General features: G+C 50.4%; 1 protein-coding gene across 2 annotated transcripts in view; it reads left to right on the top strand.

Moving 5' to 3' along the window:
• Positions 1 to 19085, top strand: part of ITGA11 (integrin subunit alpha 11) — a 124446-nt gene that overhangs the window by 53099 nt on the left and 52262 nt on the right. For both annotated transcript variants that reach the window (XM_021100519.1, XM_021100522.1), the window contains exons 3-7: positions 6758 to 6858; positions 11351 to 11442; positions 14520 to 14634; positions 17551 to 17678; positions 18788 to 18936. In XM_021100519.1, coding sequence (XP_020956178.1) covers positions 6758 to 6858; positions 11351 to 11442; positions 14520 to 14634; positions 17551 to 17678; positions 18788 to 18936 — 585 coding nt within the window. The remainder of the gene's footprint in view (positions 1 to 6757; positions 6859 to 11350; positions 11443 to 14519; positions 14635 to 17550; positions 17679 to 18787; positions 18937 to 19085) is intronic.

Genomic DNA, 19085 nt, shown 5'->3' with positions numbered 1-19085 from the left:
TGACGTTGGAGCTGAGCTCTAAACGATGACCCAGCTGGGCAGAACATCCATAGCAGCATTGGTAAAGGTGGGAACAGACAGGTGAGCTGCTGTGAGGTAATACAGAGCCTCAGAAGACATGATGGAGAGGCTGGATTTTAATGGAATGGGTTTGGGGCTTTGAGCCCAGCAAGGTTTGTGGTCACCATGCCTCTGCTTTCCCTATACGGTGCTTCTCAAACATGAGTGTGTGTCAGCATCCCCCAGAGACTTGTTAACACACACGGTGGGCCCCTGATCCCCCCAGGCCAGTGTCCAGTCTCTGATTCCCTTCTTTGATGGTCTCAGGTAGGGCCCAAGATGTTGCATTTCTAGGAAGCTTCCAAGGAAAGCTGATGCTGCTGGGCTGGAACCACTTTGAGGACTGTTGATGTGTTGTAATGGCCTGTTGACCTGCCTGTCCCCTTCACTAGGCTGGAGGCAGAGATCACATCATGTACATCATCATGCCCCCAGTGCTTGGTGCCTCTGTAGGAGCTCAGTAAATGCTCAAGATTCAGTGAATGAGTGAGGGTGTGTATTATATGAAGTAATAGCTGTAAAGACCTTAGAACATAGAGGTACCAGGTAAATGTATGAGTCAGGGTTCTTCTGAGAAATGGGATGGATAGGTAGGTAGGTAGGTAGATACATAGATATACAAAGGAAGAGAGGGGTTATAAGGAGTTGGCTCATATGATTATGGAGGTTGGCAAATCCTAAAATCTGCAGTATGAGTCAGCAAGTTGAAGACCCAGGAGAGCTGATGGTGTCATTCCAGTCTGAAGGCCAACAGGCTGGAGACCTAGAAAGAGCTGACATTTTGATTTGAGTCCAGCAGAGGAAAAAGCCAATGTCTCAGCATGGAGATAGTCAGTTAGGAAGGATTCGCTCTTATTTAGGGGAGGGTCAGCATTTTTGTTCTATTGGAGCCTTCAACTGATTGGACAAGACCCACCCTCATTGAGGAGGACAATCTGCTTTACTCAGTCTACAGATTTAAATGGTCATCTCATCTAAAGGCCCTCCCTCGCAGACACACCCACCCAGAATACTGTCTGACCAAATATCTGGGCACCCCTCAGCCCAGTCAAGTTGACACCCAAAATGAACCATCAGAGTATAATAGTTATTTAAAATTCAGCCAATGAATTCTCATCTCTGACAAGGGTTTTCTAGAGACAGGGAGAGTAAGGAATGTGCTGGCAAACAGAGGGCTTCTCATTTTCCTGGCTGCCAGAGTCCAGGCCTGCCAGGCATCTGAGCCACAGTGAACCACAAGGCCCTCCAACCAGCCCAGGGAGACCTGGAGGTGCCGACTCCCCTCTGCTGGTCCTTGGGGGTGGGGGTCTCTCCTTCCGCACCCGCCCCCCGCCCCGCCAGGACCAGGGTTTGCTGTGCTCAGCACTTCCCCAGCCCCATCTTGAACACATTAGCCGCTATCCTTGGCTGGCTGGAGGAGGTTACATTTTCCATGGAGAGAGAGAGGGAGAGACACAGCCTCGCTAGAGGAATAGTCTCTCTTTGTTCCCTTGAGCTCCCTGCTCCTCAAGTGGAAGCCCCTCCCTGATGCATCTCTCTGATTTCAGGACAGGAAATGAAGCCAGGAGAGAAACGGAATAAAGGGCTTGGAGTGGGTTGGAGTGGAGGAGGGGTGCTGGTAGAGAGGAACAGGTGAGGAAGGGAAGAGGCTCCTGGGGGGCAGGCCCAGCTGGCTTAGGAGAAGGCAGTGTTCTCCCCATGCTGGGTGCTGCCCAGCCCCCAGAGCTGGGCTTTCCGAACTTCCCAGTCCTTCCCAGTGGTGGAAAGGACACTGGACTTGGTGTCCTGCTCTGAAACTGAGTGTCTCCTCATAGGGCTTGTCACATCCACCTTCTGAGGCTCAGATAGAGTCTGCCCTTCCTGCTCCAAAGCTGTCCTGATGATCAAAATCAAACACAATTCAGTTTCATCAAAAGGGATTCATTAAAATGAAAAGAATAGGCAATGAGAACTGGATTTCCTGGGATATGAGGTCCAGGTCTTGCAAAGAGGGGCAAAGAGGCTGACCAAGGAGGAGATGAAACCCACATCTTGCCCTTCCTAGGCATTCTTGTAGGCCTCTGGGCTCAGGGTCTCCTCCAGGGGCAGGCCTATTGGTTGCAGGTGTCCTCTTTCCTTCCCAAACAGCTGATGGCCTTTTTTGTTCCCATGGCTTCTCTGGGGAGCTAGGCTGCTCACACCTGCCTACTTAGACACAGCCAGTAAAAGGTCAAGCTGAGCATAGAGCCTGAGCTCCTGCCTCCAGGCTTTCTACCTTGGTGGGCACTGCTCTTGAGTCAGGACATCCTGCACCAGCCCTGCTCTGCCACCATCTCCTCTGAGTCCTCAGACACAACACTTCCCTGCTCCAGGCCTCTGATGCCTCATTGGTATGTGACAAGCCTAGCCAAGGAAACTCCACATTTCCTCCCAGCTCTGATGGTCTGCAAGGCCAGTTACCAGGTAACCAGAAACATCTGGAGTGCAGGGCTTCCTGTCCAAGGGATGGTTGTAAGTGGGATGCACCCAGAACAAAAGGATTGCTGTTCCCACAAGGCTAGGCCAGGAGACAGTTTTATGCATTCAGTTAAACAACCAGAGAGGAATAATACACATCATGTTGGTAAGTCTGCCCACTTATACAGTGAGTATATGCCCCAGATGGAACATGAGCTGTGGGATGTGAATCTGCTCCTCTTTCATTGGTCCTGGATATTATCTTCCTCTTATAACATGGTAATATATGGAATTTCTAAGGGTAATTTTAACTACGTGTTTTTTGTTTGTTTGGTTTTTGGTTTTTGGTTTTTTTGCTTTACACACTCTAGGTAGGATGTCTTCAGCTATGAATACCTGAAAACTTAACTCAAAGAGACTTATACAGTAAAAAGTAGTTATTGCTTATATATCTGAAAAGTCCAGCAGCAGTCAAGCTTCAGGTATAGTTTGATCCAGAAGTTCACAGTATCATTGGGACTTAAGCTCTTTCTGTTGATGCTTCTCTCAGTTCTCCTTCTTTCAGTGCCTCAGCTCATACTCCTCATCATGACAAAGCAGCTGCCAGCAGTTCCAGGCCCTTCATCCGCACACTATGGGCAACCAGAGAAAAGGGACCACTTGGGTCCCTAAGTCCCAAGAGGAGGTCCTGAGGTTCACTCTGACTGGGGTGGCTTACATCATTGGCCTGCCCTGACTTAATCATTTCAGTCCAAGATTAACACTGGCCTGGCCTGCAATATATGCTCAGTCCCTACAACTGAGAAAGGAATCAGACTTCCTAGATCCCCAAACAGAAATGAGGACCTTTGGGAAAAGGGAAATGAGAAACCAGGGAAGTAAGCAACACTGACTTGAAATGGCAGCTGGGTCACTGCATTGAACCTCTGTGCACAGAACATATTTTATCCAGACACTGACTCTGGAAGCTCCTCTTAGGCTGGAGGCAAAGCCAAAGCTCTTGACGCTGCTGCTGCTATAGACTGGCAGACAGAAGGTCAGATCGGGCTCTGGGGACATTTTAACCTGGGCTTCAAGACCACCCACACAAGTGCAGTAGGGCAGACGGGGGTATCTTGGTCCTCAAGGAATTATGAAACTAAAGTGCTGGCCACAGCAGACATCAGGGATTACATGGTGGTCTATACAGGAAAGCCTGGGCTAATTGGTGAGGGAGTCCTAGAGGAGGTGGGACTTTGTGCTGAACCCTAAAGAGATGGTCTGCAAGGTGGGATATGCACACCACAGGGGAAGGAAGCCCAGGACAGTGTTCTGGAATACAGAAATAAAAGGGCTCAAGCTCTGTTTAAGTTTAACTTGTATTTTAAAAAAACAAACACAGGATTACCGATGTTTAATTTAATACGGAGACTGACAGCTGTACACTGGTATCATTCACATATAAATTTACACATATTAGGGCTGCATGTTACCTTTTTTCCTAATAAGAGTGTGCAATCTAAAAGGTTCGGAGATTAAATTGCCTTGAAGGATGGAACCAGGGCTAACGTCCCTGGAAAGCCTCGTTGGAGAGGGTGTGAGGTAGGGATTCAAGGACCCCTTCTCTTGAACTACATCCTGCTGGGATTGCAGGAGCCCAGCACCCAGCAATGCCATGTCCAACCTTCCTCAGGTGGCCATCTCCACGATGAGTCTCCTCCCTTGGCAAGGCCTTGCTGAGAAAGCAACAACCAGGGAGGGGTCCTTCAAGGCTGTGGCTGAAGCCTGCCACTAATTCTTCCATCCGCAGCAGCCCTGGTACCCGCCTCCATGGAGGAAGGCCAAGAGCCCACAGCCAGTGAGTCACAGCATACAGCCCATGGAAAGGGCCCGACACTCGCCACGACCTTTGGGGTTTACCATCTGGTGCCCACGCCATAGGGTATAGGGTATCCAGCCCCCAAGAAGCAAATGGGCCCCAAGGTTGCAGTTGGCTATATAAGGCTGAGGCCGTGGGAGGTGGCAGGGGTGCCAGACCCCAGGAGCAATTTGGCTGCTCTCAAGGGTGACGCAAATATTTTCCCTGCACTTCGGCACTTATCCCCTCACAGCGAGACTGAATCATATCCTCAAAACCTCAAGCCCGACAGGCACACGTAATGCCGAAAATCAAGAGTGGCAAAGAGGGCTGACCTAGGCCCTCCCTTCATGGCAAAGAGATATTTGGGGCAACTCAGAGAAAGCTGCGCCAGGAGAGCTGGTCCCCAGCTCTGCCACAAACTAACTGTGGGGGCTGGGTCAACTCATCTCTCCCAGCCTCAGCTTCTGCATCTGTCCTGTGAGAACACTAAACCCTGCACTGCTACCTCATGAAGTGCTAAGAACCCCAGAGGAAATCAGGTTTGGGAAAATGGGGATGGGACGTAGGGGGCAGTCCTTGTTCTTTGAAAAGGACATCGCTTGGTCTTGGGGCAAATGTGGGGTCAGGACAACTTGATGTATGTACTGTCAGATTGTGGCATGTTGGCTGTTGCCAGCACAGATGATGCCTAGGAAGCCTCCAGTCTTTGTGTGGTGCTTACCTAGGTATGCCCACTTCTGTTTCTCCGGTGCCCTGTGGCATCTGTGACTCCCCACGGTGACCCCAAGAGGTGGGAAGTCCTGAAACTGTTAACCCCGTGTCACAGCCAAGAAAACCAAGGTCACCAAGTGTCTCCAGGACACACAGCAAGCTGGTGACAGAATCAGGATGAAGAAAGACCCAGCCCAAAGATCTCGCCCTGTGATCGGGGGTCCCACCATGGGGGCTCAGAGTTCCACTCTATAAAATGGGGAGAGTTGTAAGGATCCTGCCTTGTCAGGCTGCAGGGGTGTTTTCTCGAAGACACACGGGGATAGCTTTTCTAGAAGACGGCAAGGTTTTGTCTTTTCTAGTCCAAAGCCTGCTGTGCCTGGTTGTCTCAGAGGCGCCCTGCAAGGTGTTCCTCAAAGTCACTCTTTCCAGAAAACACTCACCGTCAGACAGTGGAGTCCTAGAGGGAACATTCCTCTAAGGACACTTGGTCACATACCAGGTTGACCCTGAAAATAGGAACAGCCAGAAAAGCAACCTTGGAGCCCAAATTTGCTTACTGACACCTCCCTGAATCACTCTCTGTCTCTCTCTGTCTCCCTGCCTGTCTGTCTTTCTGTCTGTCTGTCTCTCTCTCTCTCTTTCTCTCTCGCTCGCTCTCCTGGAAAGAAGGAGCAGCCTTGACCACACAGTCACTCGCAGAATTAAGTAGCCAAAAATCACATCTGTCTAGACAAATAGACTTTATGGGTCCAATTAACTCCTGCCAGTCAAAAATAGGCATGCTTAATAAGCAGATATATTTAGAATCTGTCATTATCTGGTTCCCAAGGGAGAAACCTTAGCTCTTATTTCATAGACTCTAATTTCAAACAGAGCTGTAACTCCCATTTTGGATCTTAGTTCTTTCCTGATGGCACAGAGAGGTGCGTGGGAGCAGGGCAGGGGGATAGTTGACCTCAAGAGGCCATTTAAGTCCTGTGTAGCCTGAACCTCCAGGTTTGTCCCTCTTAACCATCTTTTTTTTTTTTTTTTTTTTTTTTTAATCTTTTGTCTTTTGAGGGCTGCACCCGAGGCATATGGAGATTCCCAGGCTAGGGGTCGAGTCGGAGCTGTAGCCACCGGCGTACACCACAGCCACAGCAACACTGAATCCAAGCTGCAACCTACACCCACAGCTCACAGCAACACCAGATTCTTAACCCACTGAGTGAGGCCGGGACCGAACCCACAACCTCATGATTCCTAGTTGGATTCGTTTCCCGGGCACTATGATGGGAACTCCATTAACCATCTTAAAACAGAAAACAGTTGCTTCTTCTTTGGGAAGCTGCTGGGAGAGCAGGGCTCCAGAAAGGTCTTGTTGTGCCCATCCTATATTCATCTGTTAAGACCCAGTTCAAGCACCCTCTTCCACGACATCTGCCCTGCCCTCCTCTCGCAGGGACAGCCTCCATCCCATTTGCTGCTGGGCCCATGTGGCCTTCATCTCTGTGTTTCCAGATCCTGGACAAGGGCCTAGATAGACCACAATGTCCCTTCCCCAGGGACACAAAGGTCTGAGTCTGAGGATCTGCACCGGCTCCCCTTTCTGGATTCCCTCCCACCCTCCCTACCCCATCCAGCCCTCAACATTGCCCTCCAGCTTCCTTCTTTGCCGGGAAGGACAACCTCCCCCAGCATCTTCACTCGCCTTCTTTTCCTTCCTAGGTTGGTTGTCGGCGCTCCACTGGAAACCAATGGCCACCAGAAGACGGGAGACGTGTACAAATGTCCGGTGACCCAAGGGAACTGCACCAAGCTCAACCTGGGTAACTAGGGCTGCTGGCCTCTCCACAAGCCGTTGTTGGGGGTGGGGAGGGCTCTAAAGCATGTCCACGCCCACGGTCACACTGGCTCCCCCGGGCTACCCTAGAAGGTGACCCCGCTGCTCTTGCCCTGCCCGTTTTACAGATGAGGAAACTGAGACCAGAGAGAGGAAGCAACTTTCCCACAGTCACACAGCTTGTCAGGCTGGCCAGGAGTCACACCCAGGTTTCCAGTGTCCCAGGCCATTGCTCTCTCTGACTTATCCACCAATCCTCAACACAGTGGAGCAGAAACATTTCCTATCTTTTCTGATTTTGAAATACTGGCAACAATAGCTGACATTTGTGTGTCTTACATACTGTCTACAACGTGCCAGGCACTGCTTTCAGCACTTTTAGGTATTTTGACTCATTTAATCCCGACAACCCCATGAGGGTGCCTGCCTGGGGCCACCCAGCTCCCCTGGGACTCCAACCCAGGACTCCAACCCAGACAGTCTGCAGCCACCCTTCAACCACTACATGTGCTGCCTTTCTGAAATGACAGCCTCATTCCTCACTGAAGAGCTTGGGGCACCCGGAGAGGTTGGGAGGAGCCTCAAGGCCTTCCAAGCCCTTGTTAATCTCTGTGTGCGCCTGTGTGCACAGCGTGTGTCCGCGAAGACACACACACCCCTCCTCTAAAGCTCTCTGCTTTGTGCTAAAGGGCAGACAGTGGCCAGGCCATTGCTTTGTTTTCAGAGGGGAGCCAAAGTCCTATTTGGACTGAGAAGTCTCAATTTCAGGACTGGCCTCCTCCAAGGCAGGACCCTGGGTCTCCCTCTCTTCAGGGAGGGAAGCCTCCATCCCAGACCTGGGGGGTGGGGCTCCTTGGGGAGGCCATGGAGGGTGGGGAAGAGCAGGGCCTGGTAGGGGGAGATGGCAGAGCTTCAAGAGATAAGCAGATGGATGAAAAGGCCACATCAAAGAGAAAGCCTGAGAACCCAGATCCCCAGGGCAGCCAGCTGGCCCAGCACGTGATGCTGGACACTCCCGCTGGCTACATCTGTGTCAGCACCGCGGGTGGGAGGTTCAAACCCCAGCACAGTCAGAGCCCAGACTTCAATGACGAAATGGTCTAGGGCGGGTGGGATGATGGATCCCAGTCATCACTTTCCTGAGAGCTCAGGCTCCTGAACAGGCTGAGCTGGATTCTCCTTCCAGCTGCACAGTTTCCTCACTGTGTCCAGGGGGAGCACATGTCCTCTCTCAGAGCTTCTGTTCACTCGGGTGTGACCCTAGGATGCATTCCAGATCTAATATGTCCCCCAACCTTTCACGAGCACCTCGTATGTGCCAAGCACAATGCTCATTACTGGAGATGCAGCAGAGAATGAGGATCCCAGGACTCTGTTGGAAAGGCACTCTAGTGAGTCGGCAAATTCGAAGCAGGTTCATCTCAAGTAGGGATGGATGCTGTGTAATAAACCAGGTGTTGTGATAAGAGAGGCTGGGTGGGGAGGAGGCAGGGAGCAGGTGCTACCTTAGCAAGGTGGTCGGGAAGGCTTCCCTGAGCAGGTAACTTTTGAACAAAGATCTGTCTGATGGTGAGATGGAGTCAGGTGGGACCAGTGCATTCTAGACAGAGGAGAAGCAAGTGCAAAGGTCCTGTGGTAGGAATGAACTTGTTTTGTTGAAGAACAGAAAGAAGGGCTGTGTGGCTGGGGCAGAGGGAACTAGGGGGGAGGTGTGCACATGAACCTTGGGGCCTGGGTCCCCGAGAAGAGCTCCTGGTTCAGGTAAGGACCCAGACACAGGAGGTCATCATTTAGTTTTCTCTGATTTCCAATGTGGATTTGATTTCCCTACAAAGGAAGCGGAGTCTCTGCTAGCAGTTGGAGACATGAAGCCATCAGACCCTGGAGAACATTCCTGAAATGGAGCTGATGCTGGGAGGCAGTGGGCAGCACGGTGGGTGGGGCCAAGGCAAAGTACCAGTCAGAAAGCACCTCCTTTGAGGGGAGTTTCTTTCCCTCCCCATGAGGAAGCAGTTTATCCCCATGGTGGAAAATGCAAGGCAGGGCACCTGAGTCCTGGGTTTTCCTAAGGTCTTTCCAGGCTCTGAGCTCCTCTGAGCTGGGAATATTCTTTCCTCTCTCCAAGGAAGTGGGTGTCAATCATTCACACCTCAGTGTTGAAAAGTCTACCTACCACTGGCATTGGTGCTTCCTTCCCAACACCTGGATGAAGTCAGGGTTTTAATGAGGGGCAGGGGCTCGGGAGAGGCTGTGTGACGTTGGAAGACAGGTCCTGTGTGAGGAGAGGCTTGTGCCCCAGACCCTCACACAGACCCACCGAGAAAGGTGCTAGTGTCTCCTGGTCACAGAGGGGAGGTTAGCGATTGCTCCAAATTCGCAAGCAGCAGAAGCTACCCTGGAACCTGAGTCTTCCTTACTCCGATGCCAGGGTCTTCCCTGCCATACTGTCTGCTTCCTGGCCCACAGTTTCACTGAAGCCCTCAGTCACTGAGACAAGGAGGGAAGAGAGGGGACAGGGTGAGGTGAAGGACCCATCCCTTAAAAAAATGGAGGGCAGAATTCACCAAGCCGTCGAGGGGAAGAAGTTGCCCAGTGGGAGCTTCCTCTCCAGACTTCTCACTGCATCCCTCTGCCACCCCAGCCCTACCGTCAGACGGGGAAACTCAGGGTGTAACACTGAACATCCCAGGTTCAAGTCCCCATGCTATCGTTTACCAGCAATTGACTTTATAGAAGCCACTAACCCCCTGTGCACCCTAACTTTCTCCTCTGTAAAATGGAAATGGCGACCCCCAGGCCTCCCAGGACCAAGGTCTGATGAGCAAAGGTCTGATGGTGAGATGGAGTCAGGTGGGACCAGAGCATTCCAGGCAGAGGAGAAGCCAGTGCCCCTAGAGGAGGTCCTGGGACAGCAGGCGTGGGCGGCACTTTGCAAAGGATAAGGCACCGTAAAAACACTGGGGTTCTTACTATTATTTTCCCTCTGGCTTGTTTGGACAGACAAAACAGAAAACAATCCAGGCACTCGTGGCACAGCCAAGAGGGGCTGGATTTCAAAAGGAGCCTTACTACAAACTGAAGGAAACCAAGGGGAAAAAACAACAAACACAGCTGCCCCCACCCCCAGCCCACAATACAGTCAAGCTTCTGAAGTTCAGACCTCTGCCATATGGGCCCCAGATCCTGGGCCCCCGAGGGCAGGCCAACTCTTGACACTGCCAGTCGCCAGCAAAGCTGAATGCTCCTTAGAGGTCACCCCCATCACTTCCCTCCGCCCAAGCAGAGCAGACATCTAGATCCTGCTCACAGTGGATGAGGGCTGCTTGCGCTGGGCTTAACGAAATGGCCAACTCACTTCCCCCTAAATACTTACCCCAAGTGCACGCATGCGTGCACATACATGCACGCACACGCATACACCAGCACACGTCTGGGGAATTCACTCCCTTCCCTTGGGTGCCTGACAGAATGAGCTAATGAAACCTTCCCCAATGTAATTTGCTTAGTAATTCAAACTGCCACGACCCTCTCCCTCCACCGCATTGGCTGATAATCCTGCCCCTGAATCTCTCTCTGGGGACGAGCCACAGAATGACGTTTTTGGGCAAGACCTTGTGCCTATAGCAGGCTCTCATGAAGCTGGCTCTTTGCTCCCTGTGAGAAAGCATCTGCTCTCACGTGTCACTTTTTCAGCTGAACAGAGTATCTGACCCTGAGAGAGCTAGGCCAGGGACTGGTAAGTTTTTTTCTTTCTTTCTTTTTTTTTTTTTTTTTTGTCTTTTTGCTATTTCTTTGGGCCGCTCCCGCGGCATATGGAGGTTCCCAGGGTAGGGGTCGAATCGGAGCTGCAGCCCCCAGCCTACGCCAGAGCCACAGCAACGCGGGATCCGAGCCGCGTCTGCAACCTACACCACAGCTCAAGGCAACGCCGGATCGTTAACCCACTGAGCAAGGGCAGGGACCGAACCCTCAACCTCATGGTTCCTAGTCGGGTTTGTTAACCACTGCGCCACAACAGGAACTCCGGGACTGGTAAGTTTTGATAGCAGGTCAGCTTGAAGAAAAATGTGGAGGAGACCCCACATAGATGCGCCGACCTCAGCAGGTGCCCTGGTATGTGTGGGGTGGGACACAGCGGGATGGCTGGAGGAGGAAAAGCTCTAGACTAGGAGGTGGAAGGCTCTGCCATGTGCTTCCTGTGTGACTTTGGGCAGCTTGCTTGGCCTCTCTGAAACTCATAGTTCTCATCTCCCAGAGTTGAGAGGAAGGGATTAGGTGGAATCTGGGCAAGGTCTTGGTAAACCGTGAAGGGCTGGCCCACAGGTGAGTGGGGCGTCCAGAGAGGCAGGGGAATCAGGGAGGACCCTGCCTGGTACTTACTGCCTCGGGCCCCTCTGGCGGCCAGCAGCAGCAGCAGACCCTGGGCAGAGGGTGAGCATGAGGGGGGCTGCAGGCTGAGCTTCTCCTTCCCATTCCAGGAAGGGTCACCCTATCCAACGTGTCTGAGAGAAAGGACAACATGCGTCTTGGCCTGAGCCTGGCCACCAACCCCAAGGACAACAGCTTCCTGGTAAGTGCCCCCTGCCCACCCCCTCTCCAAGCCCCAGCCCTTCCTGCCCCCTGAGCCCTCTCACGGACCATGAGGGGCTTGGGGTGGCTGAGCATGTCCACCCACCAGGCTGCCTGTTCCTATGCCTGGGGAGTAGCCCTCCCCTGGCTTCTTGCCTGTGCCATTCAACCTGTTGTGCCCTAAACTTTTGGGGGGCAGTTCAGGCAGGAAAAAGGATTGAGCCCTTTTGTGCACAGTCCCTCTGGGGGGGGCAGGGGAGTGTGAGGCAGACAGCCTGAAAGGGAACAAGAATACATAAAGATATTCAACAGTCCGATCGGGGGGGCCTATCTCTTCCTTTGGGGAACCAGATTTCTAAGGCACAGGTCAAATCTCTGCTCCAGATTTTTTTTTTTCCTCTTTAGAGGCACACCCACAGCATATGGAGGTTCCCAGGCGAGGGGCTGAATCGGAGCTTCAGATGCCGCCTTACACCACAGCCGCAGCAGTGCTGTGGGATCTGAGCCACATCTGTGACTACACCATAGCTCACGGCAATGCCAGATCTTTAACCCACTGAGCAAGGCCAGGAATCGAACCCACATCCTCATGGATACTAGTCAGGTTCATTACTGCTGAGTCACGATGGGAACTCTGCTGCTCCAGATTTGACCTTAGAGACAGGACGCATCACACACCTTGAGAAGACTTTGAGGGGAAGCCATAAATGAGCAAACGCAGATTTACTACCTCTGAGGGGATGATACAGAGTGACGGGCCACCCGGACTGCACAGGCTCAGATGGGAAGGCTTCCCGGAGGAGATTTCTGTTTTGTTTTGAAAGAGGAGACTAGTCTTAGCAAGGAAGAAAGAGAAGGGGGTACTTGCACTGAGGTGGTAGAGACAATCATTCATTTAAACTCTTGCTGGGTCACTTGCAACATGTGAGCCCCATACCAGGCACTGGGGATTCAGCTGTCAGCAGAGCGCCTGCCTTCCTGGAGCTCGCATTCTGGTTGAGGGAGAGACAGTAAGCAAATGAGCAATGCGAACATGATGTTGGGTCAGAAAGGCAGCAGCAGCCAGCCCGGCTGGAAGGCCTCTGCACCCCACCCAGGTGAGCATATACAAGCTTTGCACACAGTGGGCAAATGTGGGGGGCATGATGGATTGGTGCTGCCTGACCCTTGCTACCATGTTCAAGTGACCACAAGTGTGGGTGGTGCTGGGACTGATAGTTCCTAGAAACAGCTGCAAGAGAAGATTTCAAAGGAAAAATTATCCCAGAAAGCCCAATGACATGCACCACTCATTTTAAGATGGGAGAGCTTATATCACTCTCTGTTCTTGTCATCAGTTCATTTCTGTTGACAGATGAGACATCTTGGGTATGGAGCAGCAACCACCAGTGCAGTGAGATGACTGGGAGGCTCAGAAACTTGAGGAGGGCATAGTGGCTCTGCCAGGGAATGTCCCAAGGTGCCTCAGTGTGTGGTCGTCCCACAGCCCTCATCATCCCCAACCAAGGGCAACAGGACCCCTGGCCCTGTCCACACATACTTGACAGGAACTTCGGTCTGAATCCCTCTCCCCCCTGAGGCTTCTCGTCATATTCTTACTAACTTGATTTCACCTACTTCACAGGATGGAATGAAGGTCCAAGAGGGATGGTATGATACAGCCCCTGGGCCTTTGTGTGTAGGTTAAGACCCTAGTTTATAAGTAGCAACTTTTTTAACTCATTCACTCATCCATTCATCCATTCACTCATCAGCCCATCCCCCAACCAAATGACCATTCCTCTAGTCATCTATCCATTCATCCATTCATTCACCTACCCATCTGTCTGCATATTAATCCACTCCCTTATCCTCCTATCTAATCATCCATCTTTCCATCCCTCCCTACAGCCATCCAACCCTGCACCTACCCATCCATCCATCATCCATTCATGCATATACCATCCATCCATCCATCCATCAATCCATCATCCATCACCCATCCATCATCCATCCATCCATCCATCAATCCATCATCTATCTATCACCCATCCATCATTCCATCATCCATCAATCATCCATCCATCCATCATCCATCCATCAATCCATCATCCATTTATCACCCATCCATTCATCTATCCACCCATCTACCCATTCATCTAATCCAGCCATCATCCATCAATCCATCATCCATCTGTCACTCATCCATTCATCCAACTATCCATCCACTAATTCATCTATAACCCATCCATCCATCATTCTTCTATCATGCAGCCATTGTCCATCATTACTCTCCCATTATTCATTCTTCCCTACTTCCAAAAATAATTTACAGACGCTTCAACAAAGGACACAGATAAAACAAAAACTTTTAAATCTGAGTACAAAAAAAAAAGCTAATTAAAGAAAGGGATTGTAAATGAAATAGTTACTCTTCCAAACTAAAGGAAATTACAGCACAAAATTTAGTCCTGGGCATCTCAGGAACAGAACAATAATAGAGACATAAAGCTGGGCCTTCACTTTTTTCTTAATGACACTAACTCTGAGAGGGACTCATCAATCAGTCTTTAAATGAGGGACTGACCTCAATGTTTTGGTAGCAAATTTCAGAGGAAGAGCAGAGATACTCTTTTTCCTTTCCCTAGTAAGAGCCATGGGCATGTTATAGGGACCCTATCCTGGAAGTTTGCCCAGTAATAACCATCAGGTTACCTCTTCAGAAAGACCCTTGAAGGGTCGGTCCACTCCCACAGATGATAGGGCTTTCCCGGATCTCACGTGGTAGGTGGGGTGGACATGCAAGGTGAAGCAGAGTCACAACTCAGATGATGGGGTGAAGAATGGGACCCTTGAAAATACAGCAGAGGACTCTAAGGTTAGTTTTCCTCCATGGCACCTGAAACCAAGGGAACTGTACGTGTTACAGCCAGAGAGAATTCAGTTAGACTCAAAGAAGACCCTCTAAATGCTAGGACTACCAGCACTCAGAGGATGTCTGTCTTGGGTGGTACAGTTGGGGCTGGGCCAAAGGCTATTGGGGCTGGACTCTCCCTGAGCCCCCTCCCCACTGACTGGGGGGCCATGCTTGCTTCACAGGCCTGCAGCCCCCTCTGGTCTCATGAGTGTGGGAGTTCCTACTACACCACAGGAATGTGTTCCCGAGTCAACTCCAACTTCAGGTTCTCCAAGACCGTGGCCCCAGCTCTTCAAAGTAAGTGGCTTCAAATCTGCAGACTTGGGCTGAGTGACCAACAGTCCATGGGAGGCTCTGAGCTCTGATCACCACTTTCCCGTGGCTACAAAGCAGAACTTGGACTCTAGCCCCGCCCTGCTCCAGCTCTCTGGGTAACCTGTGGGTAATCCTGGTCGACCCTCTGCCACAGAGTGATGGCGGGGGCAGCTGTGCTAAGATAATGAAGGCCATCCTGGCAGCCAGAGGGGCTCACCGCCAACCCACCCTGAGTGAGGATGAGGTTGCTGGGCTACCATCTCAGCAGGCAACCTGTGCACTGCACAGTTCTGGGGACATAGTTCACTTAGACTCCTGTGTGAATGGTGCAGGGTTACGTAGTGCAGTTGCCTTGTGGGTGGAGAGCCAAGGAGAAAGGAACATCTAATTGGTGTTCCTGGACATGAGAAAGCTCGGCCAGCTTTCCCAGAGCCTCATGGAATATAAAGACTCCCACTCACCCCCCACCTGCCAGGAAAATCTAGGGAAATAACGCTCAGACCTTGCCTCCCGCAAGCCCAGACTGCTTGGCTCCGAGCCTCACTATTTCCTGTGGGCTAAATACCATCGCCTGAGCAGCTGCTGCCCATTTTATTGAGGGTGAGGGGATTAGCACCTCTGGCTAGAGGCAGCTTCCCTCCAAACAACGGAGCCCAGACAGAGATGGGAAGGTGGGACCTGGGGGAGGGAGGAGGAGGTGCCAGTCCAGCAGGGGCTAGAAGGTGGTCCTCTTAGGGACAGGGAGGAGGTGCTGGTTCTATTCTCACAAAAATGACAGAAGGAAAGGCAGAGGCAGTGCCAGAGATGGGGAGGAGGCCTGCAAGCAGTCATGTAAAGTATGCCAAGGGATGGTCACCCCCTAGGGTGGCTCTTTCCTCTGGACCAACGTGTGACCATCTCGGCCTCCAGAACCTCCTGTGGTGGAGGCCTCCTCGCCCTGCTGACCAGTAGCAGTGCCCAAGGAGCTCAGCAGATCCAGATCCTAGGGCATCCTCCCCCACACCAACATCATGGAGGCTCTAGTTCAGCAGGTCTGAGATAAGCCCCAAGGTGTGTGTACCTGTGCGCATATGCATGCTACTACATGTGTGTTTCAGAGGCCTGGTCAGCCATGTTTAGGAGCCACAGAGATAAAGCAAGGTTCTTCCTAAAAGGTCTTAAAAAGAAAAAATTGAAATCATAAGAAAGAAATCAGTGCTAATAAATGCATTCTTTTTTTTTTTCCTTTGTCTTTTTAGGGCTGCACCAGTGGCATATGGAGGTTCCCAGGCTAGGGGTCAAAACAAAGCTGTAGCTGCCAGACTACACCACTACTCACAGCAACGCCAGATCCTTAACCCACGGAGCAAGGCCAGGGATTGAACCTGTGTCCTCATGGATGCTAGTCAAATTTGTTTCTGCTGAGCCACGACGGGAACTCCCTTTTTTCTTTCTTTTTCTTTTTCTTTTTTCTTTTTTCTTTTTTCTTTTTTTTTGTCTTTAATACATGCATTCTACTAATAAAACTGGCTTTAAAAATAAAAGAAACCTGGTCCTTACCACTACATTGGAAACCCCTCCTAATCAAGGAGTTTCCATCTGTCTTCTTGAAGATGCCCACACCACGTGCTGCTGCTCCATCAAGTGGCAGGTGCTCTGTCCACAGGTGACAGCCTCAGCCACACTGCAGAGGACAAAGCTATCAGGCGCCATCAGCCTGGAGGTTTAGGGCCATCACATGCTACAGGGGGCATGCAGATGGGACCCGAGTGTCCACACAGCGTCTCCTAAAGCACAGATGACTGTGAGCATCTGAGTCACCCAAACGCGTCTAAAGTGCTCTCCCAAACACAAAGCCTGTGTGGGGTACCTGAGCTCAAAGCCACTACCTTCCTCTCCTGGTGAGCACTGACATCAACATACTATCGCAGTAGTTACTGGAATGGTTAATTCACAAAGGCCACTGCTGTACTGGCAAAAAGTAGACTTGAAAGCAGTGGTGAAAATTCTCCGGTAAAAATATGCAGATGCCCAATATTTCAATGTGATATAGCATATATATATCATATTGTAGCATAAACTATTTCAAAGTAACCCTAACTGAAACAGAAAGAAATTATTTAGATGCTAAAATAAGTTTTTTACTTTTGTTATAATACCAATATTACATTAGTTTTTTGGTTGGTTACTATTATTCATGTTCATTTGGTATTAATATTACAAATGTATAGAGAAACCTTTAGGCTCAGAGCAGAGATAAAGGCACAAGAGCATGACCTATTGATGTCATTGCCATGGTAACAAAGTGGTTTGGTTAAAAAAAAAAACTAAAAGGAGGATCAGCTAAGATTCTTGAGCACTTACTTGTGCTCAGCCCTAGAAGCATCATCTCGTTAATTGCTCATGGCAATCCCCTGCTATATTATGACTCTTTTACAGAAGAGAAAACTGATGCCAAAATTTAAGTGACTTGCCCAGGGTCAAAGCCAGGAGTCAAACAGTCTGATGCCAGATTGTACATTCTTAGCCATTTACACTGCGGCTCTCTCCTAAGCAGTGAAACCCATTCAGTTGGGCTGAAAGTGGTAAATACCAGCCTGCGCATTACAGTAAAATAAACAATAACGAGGTACTGATATGGGCAGTGCTGGCTGCCTCCCAAACATTGAGCAGTTGATGGTGGTCAGTCCCTCATGAGGAGCAGAAACAGTCGGGCTTAATTTATGTTTTGTTTAGACAGCCAGTACAGAGCAGCGGAGCAAAGCCAGGAATTTCTGGGCTCCTCGTTCATGTTGCCCAAGTAAATGTTGAGCGTGAGGATGGCTCCCAGTCCAGGGTTCCTTGGACGGTCATCCAGAGAATCAGAGATTTGCAGATGCTGGCTCCCTAGGTAGCTGTGACTGTGTCCCTGTTTCCCAGGGTGCCAGACTTACATGGACATCGTCATTGTCCTGGATGGCTCCAATAGCATCTACCCCTGGGTGGAGGTTCAGCACTTCCTCATCAACATCCTGAAGAAGTTCTACATTGGCCCTGGGCAGATCCAGGTGAGCACGACTGGCACTCTTTCCTCCTCCAAATAGGGCCCCCAACAGCCCTTGGCAAAAATGCTGCTTTGGGGTGTAGGGGAACATCTTTGCATGTGCTGGGAAGGTGTAGGTGAAAGGGCCAGCATGGAGGCGCTGCAACCCAAGAGACCCACTGGGCACTCAAAGGCATGTGGGAGAGGCATGGGTCAAACACTGTCTTGTAGGATAGACAGCATCTACTAAGAAAAACTGGATCAGCCAGGACACTCGGGAGAAGGAAGGCAGGGAAGGTTGAAGAGGCGCTAGAATGCTGCTGGGTGAGGCACAGGGGAGAATTAGACATCTTGACCTTGGAGAAGAGCCTGGGGAGGAAGTCATAGCTGCCAGTAGGTATCTGAAATGCTGCCTTATTAGTGAGGGGGTTAGATTTATTCTGTATTTTTTTGGAAGGCCAAAATAAGACCAGTAAGTGAAGGGACATGGTGGTGGATTTCAAGTCAATCTAAGAGATTATTTTGTAACAATTAGAGCTGTTCAAAAGGGAGTGGGTTTTCTCATAAAGTAATACATGATCTCACCACTGGGAGATCTTCCTTGAGGGTATGGTGGGTGAAAGTCCAGCATTGGAAATGCACTTGTATGGAATAAAGTCTGCGGGCCCATCCAATAGAAACAGTTTATCACTCTAGTCCATACCACAGGTCTTTAAGGTTTTGGCTTATTTTGAACCAAACCGAATATTTCAAACTTCTTTTCCAAATTTGAAAGAATCTAAGTTCCAGACTTTGGTGAACGATGCCCTCTACCTATGCTGTTCTTAAGATTTTAGGCTTCAATTCTATGCACAATTTTTGTCTTTTTAAATAAGAAACTTAATCTGCTGGGCCTTTCTTTCCATCATCGTCTTCTCTCTGGATATGCCCCTCCCACTTGTTTCACCAGGCCGTCCGTCCATTCATTCCCAGAACTTTGCAGAACCTGCTTCCCTTCCTACTAGTTCCTCTCCCTTGGGAAGGTCCTCAGCCTCCTCACTCCTGAACAGTCCCAGAGAGATGACTTCAGGGAGCCTCACCACCAGAGGGCCAGCCCTCAGGGGTCAAGATGTTGCCCTCTCCTCTGATTCACAGGTTGGAGTTGTTCAGTACGGAGAAGATGTGGTCCATGAATTTCACCTCAATGACTACCGGTCTGTAAAAGATGTGGTGGAAGCTGCCAGCCACATCGAGCAGAGAGGAGGAACAGAGACCCGGACGGCATTTGGCATTGAATTTGCTCGGTAAAAAAGAAAAATTAATATTTCTAAATCTCAAATACCATTCTAGTTTTCTGTTGCTATGTAGCAACCCCCCACAAAGTTGAGTGTCTTAAGAGGCTGTCATTAATTAATCCCTCAAAGTCCTGGGCATTGGGCTGGGCTCAGCTGAT

Source organism: Sus scrofa, chromosome 1, assembly GCF_000003025.6.
Source record: "Sus scrofa isolate TJ Tabasco breed Duroc chromosome 1, Sscrofa11.1, whole genome shotgun sequence".
In the NCBI taxonomy this organism is placed as follows: domain Eukaryota; kingdom Metazoa; phylum Chordata; class Mammalia; order Artiodactyla; family Suidae; genus Sus; species Sus scrofa.
The sequence above is the reverse complement of the archived record's forward strand: the minus strand, read 5'-3'. Positions and strand labels throughout refer to the sequence as shown.